A 17,127-nucleotide genomic window follows, 5' to 3' on the forward strand; every position below is an offset into this window, starting at 1 on the left:
AAAACTAGGGTCCGTCACTTTAACAGTGAGACATACGCCACAGTGTTTAAAAACTAGGGTCCGTCACTTTAACAGTGAACAATACGTCGTAGTGTTTAAAAACTAGCGTCTGTCACTTTAACAGTGAGACATACGTCACAGTGTTTAAAAACTAGGGTCCGTCACTTTAACAGTGAGACATACGCCACAGTGTTTAAAAACTAGGGTCCGTCACTTTAACAGTGAACAATACGTCGTAGTGTTTAAAAACTAGGGTCTGTCACTTTAATAGTGAGACATATGCCATAGTGTTTAAAAACTAATGTCTGTCACTTTAAGTGTTTCTCTGTTTCTGCAGACTGGACAATGTGATGGTGAAGATTGATGAACTACAGGAGATACAGAGCAACGGTCAGAGCCTGTCCATGTCACGACAGTCGGGGATGATGAACATATCTCCTGTAGTTGATAGAAGACTCGGGGCGCTCGAAGACCAGGTAATAACTGAAAATATCTCCTGTAGTTGATAGAAGACTCGGGGCGCTCGAAGACCAGGTAATAACTGAAAATATCTCCTGTAGTTGATAGAAGACTCGGGGTGCTCGAAGACCAGGTAATAACAAACCGTTATAGTTCTGAAACATAGTATAAGTATTCTTACGGGAAAATGAAGTCGATCTCGGCTATAATTAAGTCGAGCCTCTAATTTCAAGCCATGAAAATGTACATTTTTTATTGACCTGTTTATAAGTCGACCCATGAAAAACAACTTATAAATATTGAAGTATTTCTTATTTCAGGACATGAGAACAATAAATGGCTCATATATACGATATTTGAACAAAAGAGAATTATTTTACAAACTTGGGTTTTCCCCGTTTTGTAGGCCTACATCGCAATATTATAATCAAACCACATAGCATCAAAACAAAATATTCCCTTAGTAGATAGTGAAAGTTGTTTGACTGTTACCGCATTGGCACTGTACAGCGTGGTTCTGTACACAGACAACAACTTTATTTATCAACAGATCATTAGGATAAAACTGAAAGTACCATATCAGTTAATCACATGTCTTGCCACCATATTAATATATGTAAGGAGGATAACTCTGTTTTGGAGTGTACACTGGTTTTCGTACCAAATAACATGTGTCCCGTTAGCCCTAGTGAACTGGAGAGACCAATATAAGTTATTTTTAGGGAAAGCTCATTAATATTCATGAAGTTATTCATCAACAAAAGATTGTTTGAACAATGATTAATGCCAGTGACCAGATTTCAGAATAAACTCGGGAAACAGGTAGTTAGTATTGCTTAAACTTTTGCTATTAGGGATGGTTGTTATTTTTAACTAAGTGGACTGCTGTCTTGGCATGTGAGTGAGATTGCACTCCTTTTGCCCATACCAAAACCGGTCTAATGCCAAAAAAATTAGTTATATAAAAAATAAATGTTTCAAATTAACATATTTGAATGTAAATACAGGGCATAATTCAATAACAAAACTTGTAAAATTATCCCAAAACAGTAATATTTTTGGGTGAAATGTTTTCACCCTGTTATAAGTCGACCCCCCCCCCCCCCCCCCCCCCCCCCCCCCCCCAAGTTATAAAATAATTTTTTGGTGAACCAAAGTTTACTGATATAGCCGAAGGTATACAGTATCTACCACTGACGAAACTGAAAAATTAAATAGCAGAGCTCCTCAATACACATAGGCAGATATATGCCTGTTGTTTTTTGTTGAAGTAAGAATTAACATTGCCAGTACATGCAGTATATATCGTATCACCCCCAGAAGGTTAAATATATCTATATGCAGGGGCGGGACGTAGCCCAGTAGTAAAGCGCTCGCTTGACGCGCAGTCGGTTTGGAATCAATCCCCATTGATGGGCACATTGGGCTATTTCTCGTTCCAGCCAGTGCACCATGACTGGCATATCAAAGGATGTGGTATGTATTACCCTGTCTGTGGGATGGGGCATATAAAAGATCCCTTGCTGCTAATCGAAAAAGAGTAGCCCATGAAATGGCAACAACCGGGTTTCGTCTCTCAATATCTGTGTGGTCCTGAACCATATATCTGACACCATATAACCATAAATAACATGTGTCGAGTGCATCGTTAAATAAAACATTTCTTTCTTTCATTCATTTTGAGAAGTAATTTCATGACATAATGTGGCTTCCCCAGTCCTAGCTCTGTGTGATTTGATTTGTCATCTCCTGGTTACATTTACAATTTTTTGAAATGGTTTAGTGTGTCGTTAAATAAAACATTTCCTTCCTTCCTTCCATATAACCGTAAATAGCAGTTGTTAAGTGCGTCGTTAAATAAAACATTTCCTTCCTTCCTTCCATATAACCGTAAATAGCATTTGTTAAGTGCGTCGTTAAATAAAACATTTCCTTCCTTCCTTCCATATAACCGTAAATAGCATTTGTTAAGTGCGTCGTTAAATAAAACATTTCCTTCCTTCCTTCCATATAACCGTAAATAGCATTTGTTAAGTGCGTCGTTAAATAAAACATTTCCTTCCTTCCTTCCATATAACCGTAAATAGCATTTGTTAAGTGCGTCGTTAAATAAAACATTTCCTTCCTTCCTTCCATATAACCGTAAATAGCATTTGTTAAGTGCGTCGTTAAATAAAACATTTCCTTCCTTATATCTATATGCTGGTTGTTTTTCAGATGATGCACACGTACAAAGCCCTCAACTGGATAATGCAGTCCTTGTCGGACAGTCAGCTGGGAACCAAGCCACCCATGTTACCTGACCTGCAGAAACAACGCAACAAAGGTAACATAGTTCTTACCTATTACAGGGCTTCTAGATTATGGTAGCCCTACTCCCATGGCTAGTGATATTCAGTGTTGGGCTAGTAAATTACAGTTGCCATGCCAGACAGGGCTTCTAGATTATGGTAGCCCCACTCCCATGGCTAGTGATATTCAATGTTGGGCTAGTAAATTACAGTTGCCATGCCAGACAGGGCTTCTAGATTATGGTAGCCCCACTCCCATGGCTAGTGATATTCAATGTTGGGCTAGTAAATTACAGTTGCCATGCCAGACAGGGCTTCTAGATTATGGTAGCCCCACTCCCATGGCTAGTGATATTCAATGTTGGGCTAGTAAATTACAGTTGCCATGCCAGACAGGGCTTCTAGATTATGGTAGCCCCACTCCCATGGCTAGTGATATTCAATGTTGGGCTAGTAAATTACAATTGCCATGCCAGACAGGGGTTCTAGATTATGGTAGCCCCACTCCTATGGCTAGTGATATTCAATGTTGGGCTAGTAAATAACTACTATTGCCATGCCAGACAGGGCTTCTAGATTATGGTAGCCCCACTCCCATGGCTAGTGATATTCAATGTTGGGCTAGTAAATAACTACTATTGCCATGCCCGACAGGGCTTCTAGATTATGGTAGCCCCACTCCCATGGCTAGTGATATTCAGTGTTGGGCTAGTAAATAACAACTATTGCCATGCCCGACGACTAGTGAAAAAAAGTTGTTAAATGCTACATTTAAATCTATTTAGTAAATATGAATGTCCTGCCCCCACCCCCAACCCCAACCCCCCAATCCTAATGTTTTTAATCTCCATCTCCCTCTTTAGGTAACATATTAGTAAAATGGTATAAAATAAAGTATGGCTAGTAAATTTTTTTAATCACTGATCCCATGTCTAGTGGATTTTGTAAAAATTCTAGAAGCCCTGTATTAACACAATTCTCCCTACTCAGGTATTTCTCATTCCAGCCAGTGCACCATGCATGACTGGTATATCATTGCTGTGGTATGTGCTATCCTGTGTGGGATGGTACATATAAACGAATCCATGCTACTAATGGAAAAATTAGTACCAAGAGATGTTTTAAAAGATCCCTTGCTACTAAAGAAAGAAAGAAATGTTTTATTTAATGACGCACCACTCGACACATTTTATTTACGGTTATATAGCATCAGACATATGGTTAAGGACCACACAGATATTGAGAGAGGAAACTTGCTGTCGCCACTTCATGAGCTACTCTTTTCGATTAGCAGTAAGGGATCTTTTATATGCACCATCCCACAGACAGGATAGTACATACCACGGCCTTTATTACACCAGTTGTGGAGCACTGGCTAGAACGAGAAATAGCCCAATGGGTCCACCGACGGGAATCGATCCTAGACCAACTGTGCATCAAGTGAACGCTTTATCACTGGGCTACGTCCGGCCCTGCTTGCTACTAATCCATGGAAACAATAAATCCTGTCATTTTCTGTCTAAAGAAAGATTATAAAAGAAACTGCCTTTGAGTGCCTATGCCCAAACCTTTTCCTGTCCTGGACAGAGGAGCTGGTGAAAGTGGACACCTGCACCCATGACGGCCGTGTGCTACAACAGCTTGTCCTGAATGGGCACGTTAAAACATATGACCTGACCTGACCTGACCTGACCTGACCTGATCGTAATCAAATATAGCTGGTTTCCTCTCTTAAGACAATATGTCAAAATTACCAAATGTTTGCCATCCAAAGTCCATGATAAATTTATCATATGGTTGAAGGAAGGAAGGAAATGTTATAATTTAACATCACACTCAACACATTTTATTTATGGTTATATGGCATCAGAGATATGGTTAAGGACCACACAGATACTGAGGGAGGAAACCCGCTGTCGCCATTTCATGGGCTACTCTTATCGATTAGCAACAAGGGATCTTTTATATGCACCATCCCACAGACAGGGTAGTACATACCACAGCCTTTGATAGTGCATATAAAAGATCTCTTGCTGCCAATCAAAAAAAATAGCCCATGAAGTGGTGACAGCGGATTTTCTCTCTCAATATCTGTGTGGTCTTTAACCATATGTCCGACGCCATATAACCGTAAATAAAATGTGTTGAGTTCATCGTTAAATAAAACATTTCCTTCTTTCCTACATATAACCGTAAATAAACTGTGTTGAGTGCGTCGTGAAATAAAACATTTCCTTCCTTCCATGTAACCGTAAATAAAATGTGTTGAGTGCATCGTTAAATAAAACATTTCCTTCTTCCCTACATATAACCGTAAATAAACTGTGTTGAGTGCGTCGTGAAATAAAACCTTCCTTTCTTCTTCGACTATCCAGACCAGCAGGAGAAGGAGAAACAGGCCCTGGAAGAGAAGAGGCTCGTTCAGATGCTCCGAGAGAAGAGGATCGAGTCGCACTTCAAGTCCCGGCAGCAGATCTACCCCGGGTCCACCATTCACCGCTTCCCTGTGCCCGACGAGAAGGTGCTGTGGGAGGTAAGCTGCAAACAGATCACACTTACCCTGTGAGATCATGTACAGAGGTCTCTAACACACCCAGTTGGTGAGAACCTAGACGTGGATCTAGGGGGGGGGGGTGGCCCCAGGGGCTCGGGCTTTCCCTAAATTTTGTGAGTTATAATTTTATTATATATTAATTTTAATGTTATTTACGATCCCTCTCCAAACCTCCCCCCAAAGTTCCCTTGGCATTCTGCCTTATGTCATTGGGGTCCCCCCTAAATGGATTTTCTGGATCATCTGGACACAAATGTCTGTGAGTAAATGCAACTTTTTAAATTTTTTGCCTAATTTTAATCGAGATTAACTGATCTAAAATTTCATAAAAATTAGAAACAACCACAAAAATAATACTTACCTATTCAAATATGAATTATTCCGATGCCTGCTAAGTGAACAATTGTTCTCAGCGTATATCCGATGCCTGCTAAGTGAACAATCATTCTCGACTTATTTCTGATGTCTGCTCAGAGCTGCCAACTGCTACGCTTTGGGTGTAGTTTGCTATGCTTAGTCGACATTTGCTATGCTGCTACGCTCATGCCCAAATTGCTACACTCAGTTGAAAAAACTCCAGTATGATACACTAATGAAAACCAGTAATAATTTCAATCTGATTAAAATTAGCTCTACTGGGTCTACCAGTAATACCACATGTAATAGTGGAGCTAATTTTAATTAGATTGTAATAACTTTTGCAACAAATAAATATAACTGGATGATTAGTGTATTTAACCAAATTTTCTACTAACGAATTATGTTTTATTTGACAAGTGTATACGTTTCATCTGTATCACAAATTATAGGTCTATAGAGTATAATTGAAAAGCGGGGGATTTCTGGAAATTATGCTAAAATTATCTTGGAATACAGTAACTAAAAACTGAATTCGTCATTTCTGTGGATTTTTTTTTTTTTATTCCAACATATAAAAGTATAATTTGCAGATTAAGAACCATTGTAAAACAGTTATAGTAAGATGTAGTCAATAACAGACATGTAGTTTTACTGTAGGCCAACCCCAGTGTTGCGTACTATAAAACCTTCAAAGAACTGTTCTTTAGTTGTGTTACGCTTGCATGCCGTGAATATAGAAAATTGCATGTGAACATATGCCAGTTAGGAATAGAGTAATTTTAATTTTAACTTGAAATAAGAATATAAGCATTCAAATTTAGTATTGATCACATCATTGCACAACAATTAATTTTGGGTTTATTGGATTTCGATGCTGTTTCAAAAACAAAATTCTTGTCATTCATAATCCTGTTAAAATCGCCCGACTTATTTGACAACATTCGTTACATTTCGGGTATGTCTGTATCCCTTAACCGATGACAAGCGTTATCTATGCTAAAAATAGCATGACCCAGTCTTTTGCGGTTACTATGACATTGTTATTTGATGTTTTCTTTTGCTGCTGTTTATGACATTCGGCCATGCTACGCTCAAATATCATTTGCTACGCTCAGCGTGTCATGAATGCTACTCTCACGTGTGGCTAGGGGTTGGCAGCTCTGTCTGCTAAGTAAACAATCGTTCTCGACTTATTTCCGGTGCCTGCTAAGTGAATGATTGTTCTCGACTTATTCCGATCAATGCCTGCTAAGTGAACGATCATTCTTGACTCAGCGTGTCATGAATGCTACTCTCACGTGTGGCTAGGGGTTGGCAGCTCTGTCTGCTAAGTGAACAATCGTTCTCGACTTATTTCCGGTGCCTGCTAAGTGAATGATTGTTCTCGACTTATTCCGATCGATGCCTGCTAATTAAGTGAACAATCGTTCTTGACTATTTCCGATGCCTGCTAAGTGAATGATTGTTCTTGACTTATTCCAATGCCTGCTAAGTGAACGATCATTCTCGACTTATTCCGATCAATGCCTGCTAAGTGAACGATCGTTCTTGACTTATTGCCGATGCCTGCTAAGTGAACGGTCATTCTCGACTTATTCCGATGCCTGCTAAGTGAACGGTCGTTCTCGACTTATTTCTGATGCCTGCTAAGTGAACGGTCGTTCTCAACTTATTCCGATCGAAGCCTGCTAAGTGAACGGTCATTCTCGACTTATTCCGATCAATGCCTGCTAAGTGAACGATCGTTCTCAACTTATTCCGATGCCTGCTAAGTGAACGGTCGTTCTCAACTTATTCCGATCGATGCCTGCTAAGTGAACGGTCGTTCTCAATTTATTCCAATCAATGCCTGCTAAGTGAATGATCGTTCTTGACTTATTTCCGATGCCTGCTAAGTGAACGGTCATTCTCAACTTATTCCAATCGATGCCTGCTAAGTGAACTGTCATTCTTGACTTATTCCGATCAATGCCTGCTAAGTGAACGATCATTCTCAATTTATTCCGATGCCTGCTAAGTGAACGGTCGTTCTCGACAAATTATTGCGATGCCTGCTAAGTAAACGGTCGTTCTCGACTTATTCCGATGCCTGCTAAGTGAATGGTCATTCTCGACTTGTTCCGATGCCTGCTAAGTGAACAATCATTCTTGACTTGTTCCAATGCCTGCTAAATGAACAATCGTTCTCAACTTGTTCCAATGCCTGCTAAGTGAACAATCGTTCTCGACTTATTCCGACACCTGCTAAGTGAATGGTCATTCTTGACTTATTTCCGATGCCTGCTAAGTGAATGGTCATTCTCGACTTATTGCGATGCCTGCTAAGTGAATGGTCATTCTCGACTTATTCCGATCGATGCCTGCTAGGTGAACTGTTGTTCTTGACTTATTTCCGATGCCTATTAAGTGAACAGTCGTTCTCAACTATTTCCGATGCCTGCTAATTGAACAGTCGTTCTCGACTTATTCTGATGCCTGTTAAGTGAACAATCGTTCTCGACTTATTGCGATGCATGTTAAGTGAACGGTCATTCTCGACTTATTGCGATGCCTGCTAAGTGAACAGTCGTTCTCGACTTATTCCGACACCTGCTAAGTGAACGGTCATTCTTGACTTATTTCCGATGCCTGCTAAGTGAACGATTGTTCTCGACTTAATGCGATGCCTGCTAAGTGAACGGTCGTTCTTGACTTATTGCGATGCCTGCTAAGTGAACGGTCGTTCTCAACTTATTGTGATGCCAGCTAAGTGAACGGTCCTTCTGAACTTATTCCAATGCCTGCTATGTGAACAATCATTCTCAACTTATTCCAATGCCTGCTATGTGAACAATCATTCTCAACTTACTCAAAGTGACTTTGTATGTCTTACAGATCAGCTTCCCGGAGTACGACCCAGTGCGCTACACATCCGACTTCATCATCAACAAGTCCTGGGCCGATCCTCTTGACCTGCTCGCACTGTGAGTTGGTTCTGTTTTAAAGTAGCTGTAGTTTTTAATGTACTCAGATGTCATTTAGCAAACATTCCTTTCCCTTCCTACTTATCACTGTACGTTGGTCTGTTTTAAAGTAGCCATAGTTTTAAATGTACTCAGGTGTCCTGTAACAAACATTCCTTTCCTCTCCTCTCCTACTTATCTGCAAAAAGTTTGACATGAGAGCTAGTGTGGCTGTTTAACTATTTTTGTGAGAAATAATGTTTAGCTCACAGTATTATTTTTTAATTTGTGAAAGAGTGGTTTAACTCGCAGTATTATTTTAAAATTTGTGAAAGAGTGGTTTAACTCACAGTATTATTTTTAAATTTGTGAAAGAGTGGTTTAACTCACAGTATTATTTTAAATTTGTGAAAGAGTGGTTTAACTTACAGTATTATTTTTGTGAAAGAGTCACCATGTAACTCACAGTATTATTTTTGGTGTGATTATGGCTGTTACTCACAGTATTATTTTTGGTGTGAGTGTGGCTGTTTAACTCACAGTGTTATTTTTGGTGTGATTATGGCTGTTACTCACAGTATTATTTTTGGTGTGAGTGTGGCTGTTTAACTCACAGTGTTATTTTTGGTGTGATTATGGCTGTTAATCACAGTATTATTTTTGGTGTGAGTGTGGCTGTTTAACTCAGTGTTATTTTTGGTGTGAGTGTGGCTGTTTAACTCACAGTATTATTTTTGGTGTGAGTGTGGCTGTTTAACTCACAGTATTATTTTTGGTGTGAGTGGCTGTTTAACTCACAGTATTATTTTTGGTGTGAGTGTGGCTGTTTAACTCACTATTATTTTTGGTGTGAGTGGCTGTTTAACTCACAGTATTATTTTTGGTGTGAGTGTGGCTGTTTAACTCACTATTATTTTTGGTGTGAGTGGCTGTTTAACTCACAGTAATATTTTTGGTGTGAGTTAGTGGCTGTTTAATTCACTGTTATTTTTGGTGTGAGCTCTATAGTGTGGCTGTTTAACTCACAGTATTATTTTCAGTGTATAGTGATTTCCCTAGAAATTAGGCAAGGCATGGTACATTTTTGGGGCATTTTAACCATTTTCGGGGCACTTGCTTTTCATTAAAAATAAACAGAAAATTAATTGAAATAAACATTAATGTAATTTATGTGCTTGCGTTAATAAATGAATAGTAAAAGATATAAAATGCATATTTTATTAATTAATAATACCTTTTTTGGTGTTTTATAAAGGCAATTTTAGAATTAATTAGTGAAAAAGGCTTGTTTAATCTCAGGGCAGCATGCATGGTGCTGATTAAGGCAAGATGGTGCTAGACTATTGAGGCATGGTGCTGCACCATGCTAAAACAAGCTAGGGAAAATGTGTGGCTGTTTAACTCACATATTTATTTTTGGTGTGAGTGTGGCTGTTTAACTCACATTATTATGTTAAAGAGTGGTTTAACTTGCAGTATTATTTTAAATTTGTGAAAGAGTGGTTTAACTTGCAATATTATTTTAAATTTGTGAAAGAGTGGTTTAACTCGCAGTATTATTTTAAAATTTGTGAAAGAGTGGTTTAACTCACAGTATTATTTTTAAATTTGTGAAAGAGTGGTTTAACTCACAGTATTATTTTAAATTTGTGAAAGAGTGGTTTAACTTACAGTATTATTTTTGTGAAAGAGTCACCATGTAACTCACAGTATTATTTTTGGTGTGATTATGGCTGTTACTCACAGTATTATTTTTGGTGTGAGTGTGGCTGTTTAACTCACAGTGTTATTTTTGGTGTGATTATGGCTGTTACTCACAGTATTATTTTTGGTGTGAGTGTGGCTGTTTAACTCACAGTGTTATTTTTGGTGTGATTATGGCTGTTACTCACAGTATTATTTTTGGTGTGAGTGTGGCTGTTTAACTCACAGTGTTATTTTTGGTGTGAGTGTGGCTGTTTAACTCACAGTATTATTTTTGGTGTGAGTGTGGCTGTTTAACTCACAGTATTATTTTTGGTGTGAGTGGCTGTTTAACTCACAGTATTATTTTTGGTGTGAGTGTGGCTGTTTAACTCACTATTATTTTTGGTGTGAGTGGCTGTTTAACTCACAGTATTATTTTTGGTGTGAGTGTGGCTGTTTAACTCACTATTATTTTTGGTGTGAGTGGCTGTTTAACTCACAGTAATATTTTTGGTGTGAGTTAGTGGCTGTTTAATTCACTGTTATTTTTGGTGTGAGCTCTATAGTGTGGCTGTTTAACTCACAGTATTATTTTCAGTGTATAGTGATTTCCCTAGAAATTAGGCAAGGCATGGTACATTTTTGGGGCATTTTAACCATTTTCGGGGCACTTGCTTTTCATTAAAAATAAACAGAAAATTAATTGAAATAAACATTAATGTAATTTATGTGCTTGCGTTAATAAATGAATAGTAAAAGATATAAAATGCATATTTTATTAATTAATAATACCTTTTTTGGTGTTTTATAAAGGCAATTTTAGAATTAATTAGTGAAAAAGGCTTGTTTAATCTCAGGGCAGCATGCATGGTGCTGATTAAGGCAAGATGGTGCTAGACTATTGAGGCATGGTGCTGCACCATGCTAAAACAAGCTAGGGAAAATGTGTGGCTGTTTAACTCACATATTTATTTTTGGTGTGAGTGTGGCTGTTTAACTCACATTATTATGTTAAAGAGTGGTTTAACTTGCAGTATTATTTTAAATTTGTGAAAGAGTGGTTTAACTTGCAATATTATTTTAAATTTGTGAAAGAGTGGTTTAACTTGCAGTATTATTTTTGTGAAAGAGTCACCATGTAACTCACAGTATTATTTTTGGTGTGATTATATCGCTGTTACTCACAGTATTATTTTTGGTGTGAGTGTGGCTGTTTAACTCACAGTATTATTTTTGGTGTGAGTGTGGCTGTTTAACTCACAGTATTATTTTTGGTGTGAGTGGCTGTTTAACTCACATTAGTATTTTTGGTGTGAGTGGCTGTTTAACTCACATTATTATTTTTGGTGTGAGTGTGGCTGTTTAACTAACACTATTTATTTTGGTGTGAGTGTGGCTGTTTAACTAACACTATTTATTTTGGTGTGAGTGTGGCTGCTTAACTAACATTATTATATTTTGGTGTGAGTGTGGCTGCTTAACTAACATTTATTTTTGGTGTGTGTGGTTTCTTAACAAACATTATTTTTGGTGTGAGTGTGGCTGTTTAACTCACATTATTATATTTTGGTGTGAGTGTGGCTGTTTAACTCACATTATTATTTTTGGTGTGAGTGTGGCTGTTTAACTCACATTATTATATTTTGGTGTGAGTGTGGCTGTTTAACTCAAATTATTAGTTTTGGTGTTAGTGCAGCTCTTTAACTCGCAGTATTATTTTGGTGTGAGTGTGGCTGTTTAACTAACACTATTTATTTTTGGTGTGAGTGAATGTGGCTGTTTATTTCACAGTAATAATTTTCTTCTCAGACCCCAGAAAGAGAGAAGTCAGATTACATTCAACGCGTATGACACTCGCTTCAATGTCAACCGGAAAAGTAACCTTGATAAAGGATACCAGGTCAAGGACGGGCTGCCCTTGAATCCCATTGGTCGGACCGGTCTGATTGGTCGAGGAGTTCTGGGTCGATGGGGACCAAATCATGCAGGAGACCCTGTTGTTACCAGGTAACATGTTTTTACTTTATTTCTGACTCGTCTTTCCCACCGGGCTAGTTCTCGCTCTAGCCAGTGCACCACAACTAGTATATCTAAGGCTGTGGTATGTGCTATCCTGTCTACGTGATGGTGCATATAAAAAATACCTTGCTACAAATGTAAAAATTTAGGACTTGGGCTTCCTCTCTAAGACTATAAGTCAAAATTACCAAATGACGTTTGAAATCCAATAGCTGATGGTTAGTAAATCAATGTGCTCTAGTGGTGTTGTTAAACAGAACAAACTTTGTACTGGTCTTTTACTTTCTTTTTGGTCTTACTATGAGTCTGGTCTACTAACCACTAACAACTAACTCACTGTCCTGGACAGATAGCTCAGATAGCTGAGGTGTGTGCCCAGGACAGTGTGCTTGAACCTTAATTGGATATAAGCATGAAAATAAATTGAAATGGAGATACATGTAAGTGTCACCAATGCAAGACTAGTAGCCAGATAAATACTAATAAGTGTCACCAGCTAGGTGGACAGACGGAATGACGTGATACAGACGAAACCCCGACATTGGCTCCCTTGCATTAAAGCCATCGCGACAAACACCAAGCAATGATCAGCTCACAGACACCGACTAGATCACACGAGGCGACGGAAGATACCCACCGGGAACCCTCACAGAACCAAGATAGACGCACAAGTACAACCAAGATAGACACACAAGTACAGCCAATATAGACACACAAGTACAACCCAGATAGACACACAAGTACAGCCAAGATAGACACACGTACAACCCAGATAGACACACACGTACAGCCAAGATAGACACACAAGTACAGCCAAGATAGACACACAAATATAACCCAGATAGACACACAAGTACAGCCCAGATAGACACACAAGTACAGCCAAGATAGTCACACAAGTACAACCAAGATAGACACACAAGTACAACCAAGATAGACACACAAGTACAACCCAGATAGACACACAAGTACAACCCAGATAGACACACAAGTACAACCAAGATAGACACACAAGTACAACCAAGATAGACACACAAGTACAACCCAGATAGACACACAAGTACAACCCAGATAGACACACAAGTACAGCCGAGATAGACACACAAGTACAACCGAGATAGACACACAAGTACGAAGCTGAGCAAACTTCAGTAATAAATCTTTTTATAACTATTAGTAATTCTTGTTATGTATATAGCAAATGAAGGAAGTTATAACTGATACTCACAATGCAACTAGCTACAACCAATCTAAAGCAGAAACCAGACCACAGGAGAGAAAATGACGACGCCTCTAGGGGTGCTATACAAGTTGGTCACATTATCTAAAAGGTTTATTATTGATGTTCCAGGTGGAAGTTGGACAGCAGTGGGAACAAGGTGCTACAGGACAACAAACCCATGCTGGAGTTTGTGGCCGTCAAGAGATCTGACAACAAAGAATGGGCTATTCCTGGGGTATGTGGGCTATTACCGGGGTATGTGGGCTATAATACCTGGCACGTGTGGGCTATTCCTGGGGTATGTGGATTATTTCCAGGGCATATGGGCTATTCCTGGGGTATGTGGGCTATTCCTGGGGTATGTGAGCTATTCCTTGCATATGTGAGCTATTCCTGGGGTATGTGGGCTATTCCTGGGGTATGTGAGCTATTACTGGGGTATGTGAGCTATTACTGGGGTATGTGGGCTATAACTGGGGTATGTGGGCTATTACTGGGGTATGTGGGCTATTACTGTGGTATGTGGGCTATTACTGGGGTATGTGGGCTATTACTTGGGTATGTGGGCTATTACTGTGGTATGTGGGCTACTACTGGGTTATGTGGGCTACTACTGGGGTATGTGGGCTACTACTGGGGTATGTGGGCTACTACTGGGGTATGTGAGCTACTACTGGGGTATGTGGGCTATTACTTGGGTATGTGGGCTATTCCTAGGGTATGTAGACTATTCCTAGGGTATGTGAGCTATTCCCAGAGTATGTGGACTATTCCTGGGTATGTAGACTATTCCTGGGGTATGTGAGCTATTCCTGGGGTATGTGAGCTATTCCTGGGGTATGTGGGCTATTACTGGGGTATGTGGGCTATTACTGGGTATGTAGACTATTCCTGGGTATGTGAGCTATTCCTCGGGTATGTGAGCTATTCCTGGGTATGTGAGCTATTCCAGGGGTATGTGGGCTATTCCTGGGTATGTGAGCTATTACTGGGGTATGTGAGCTATTTCCAAGGTATATGGGATATTCTTGACATATGTGAGCTATTCCTGGGGTATGTGAGCTATTCCTGGGGTATATGGGCTATTCCTTTGGTATGTGGGCTATTCCCGGGTATGTGGTTTATTTCTGGGGTATGTTAACTATTCCTGGGATATGTGGAATAGTTCTGTAATTTCCATAATGCAAGCTAGTATTTGTGAAATGTAGGGTATTTGTGTAATAAAATATAGGATATTTGTGAAATGTTGGATATTTGTGTAATGCAGGGTATTTGTGAGCTTGGAGAAAATGTGTGATATATATATATATATATATATATCTGTGTGTGTGTGTGTGTGTGTATATATATATATACACACACACACACACACACATATACATATAATGTATGGTAATTGTGTAATGTAGGGTATTTGTATAATAATGTATTTGTGTAATATAGAGTATCCGTGAGCTAAGCATGAATGTGTGTAATATCTGTGTACTGTAGTGTATCTGTGTAATATAGGGTATCTGTGTAATGTATGGTATCTGTGTAATATAGTGTATCTGTGTAATATAGGGTATCTGTGTACTGTAGGGTATTTGTGTACTGTAGGGTATTTGTGTACTGTAGGGTATCTGTGTAATGTAGGGTATCTGTGTACTGTAGGGTATATATGTAATGTAGGGTATCTGTGTAATGTAGGGTATCTGTGTACTGTAGTGTATCTGTGTACTGCAGGGTATCTGTGTACTGTATCTGTGTAGTGTATCTGTGTACTGTACTGTATCTGTGTAATATATCTGTGTGTAATATATCTGTGTACTGCAGGGTATCTGTGTAATATATCTGTGTACTGCAGGGTATCTGTGTAATATATCTGTGTACTGCAGGGTATCTGTGTAATATATCTGTGTACTGCAGGGTATCTGTGTAATACATCTGTGTACTGCAGGGTATCTGTGTAATATATCTGTGTACTGCAGGGTATCTGTGAGCCCGGTGAGAATGCGTGGAATGTGTTGAGGACAGACTTCACGGAGGAGTCTCTCGGCTCACTGATGGACGACCCGGAAGAGAAGAAACGAATCGAAGACAAACTCAACACACTGTCCAAGTCTGGGGATCTGGTAAGTCTGTTCTCAGGGGTTCTGGTAAGTCCATTCTCACGGGATCTGGTAAGTCTGTTCTCACGGGGTCTGGTAAGTCCAGTCTCACGGGGTCTGGTAAGTCCGTTCTCAGGGGTTCTCAGGGGTTCTGGTAAGTCCATTCTCACGGAATCTGGTAAGTTCATTCTCACGTGTTCTGGTAAGTCCATTCTCACGGGGTCTGGTAAGTCCGTTCTCACAGGATCTGGTAAGTCCGTTCTCACGGGGTCTGGTCCGTTCTCACGGGGTCTGGTAAGTCCGTTCTCAGGGATTCTGGTAAGTCCGTTCTCAGGGATTCTGGTAAGTCCATTCTCACGGGGTCTGGTAAGTCCGTTCTCACAGGATCTGGTAAGTCCGTTCTCACGGGGTCTGGTAAGTCCGTTCTCAGGGATTCTGGTAAGTCCATTCTCAGGGATTCTGGTAAGTCAATTCTCACGGGGTCTGGCAAGTCCATTCTCATGGGGTCTGGTAAGTCCATTCTCAGGTGTTCTGGTAAGTCTGTTCTCAGGGGTTCTGGTAAGTCCATTCTCACGGGGTCTGGTAAGTCCGTTCTCACAGGGTCTGGTAAGTCCATTCTCAGGGGTTCTGGTAAGTCTATTCTCACAGGATCTGGTAAGTCTGTTCTCACGGGGTCTGGTAAGTCCGTTCTCATGGGTTCTGGTAAGTCCAGTCTCACGGGATCTGGTAAGTCCAGTCTCACGGGGTCTGGTAAGTCCGTTCTCAGGGGTTCTGGTCAGTCCATTCTCACAGGATCTGGTAAGTCTGTTCTCAGGGGTTCTGGTAAGTCCATTCTCACGGAATCTGGTAAGTTCATTCTTACGTGTTCTGGTAGGTCCATTCTCACGGGGTCTGGTAAGTCCATTCTCACAGGATCTGGTAAGTCCGTTCTCACGGGGTCTGGTAAGTCCGTTCTCAGGGATTGTAGTAAGTCCGTTCTCAGGGATTCTGGTAAGTCCATTCTCACGGGGTCTGGTAAGTCCGTTCTCACAGGATCTGGTAAGTCCGTTCTCACGGGGTCTGGTCCGTTCTCAGGGATTCTGGTAAGTCCGTTCTCAGGGATTCTGGTAAGTCAATTCTCACGGGGTCTGGCAAGTCCATTCTCATGGGGTCTGGTAAGTCCATTCTCAGGTGTTCTGGTAAGTCTGTTCTCAGGGGTTCTGGTAAGTCCATTCTCACGGGGTCTGGTAAGTCCGTTCTCACAGGGTCTGGTAAGTCCATTCTCAGGGGTTCTGGTAAGTCTATTCTCACAGGGTCTGGTAAGTCCATTCTCAGGGTTCAACAAACTCAACACGCTGTCCAAGTCCAGGATTCTGGTAAGTCCGTTCTCAGGGGTACACTTTCATTCATTCATTCTATTTTACTTTCTTTTATTCTTTTATTTATTCATTCATTCAAGAAAAATAAGGGTTTTTTTGGTAGGGGTAGCCTGTGTGATAGTGATACATGTAAGAAAAATGTAGCA

General features: G+C 40.0%; 1 protein-coding gene across 1 annotated transcript in view; it reads left to right on the plus strand.

Moving 5' to 3' along the window:
* Positions 1-17,127, plus strand: part of LOC121385624 (transient receptor potential cation channel subfamily M member-like 2) — a 109,427-nt gene that overhangs the window by 83,548 nt on the left and 8,752 nt on the right. The window contains exons 26-32 of the mRNA XM_041516371.1: positions 338-476; positions 2,677-2,785; positions 5,126-5,283; positions 8,539-8,627; positions 12,102-12,299; positions 13,663-13,768; positions 15,504-15,647. Of these exons, the coding sequence (XP_041372305.1) occupies positions 338-476; positions 2,677-2,785; positions 5,126-5,283; positions 8,539-8,627; positions 12,102-12,299; positions 13,663-13,768; positions 15,504-15,647 (943 nt within the window). The remainder of the gene's footprint in view (positions 1-337; positions 477-2,676; positions 2,786-5,125; positions 5,284-8,538; positions 8,628-12,101; positions 12,300-13,662; positions 13,769-15,503; positions 15,648-17,127) is intronic.

The sequence above is a fragment of the Gigantopelta aegis genome, chromosome 11 (genome assembly GCF_016097555.1).
Source record: "Gigantopelta aegis isolate Gae_Host chromosome 11, Gae_host_genome, whole genome shotgun sequence".
Taxonomy (NCBI): Eukaryota; Metazoa; Mollusca; class Gastropoda; order Neomphalida; family Peltospiridae; genus Gigantopelta; species Gigantopelta aegis.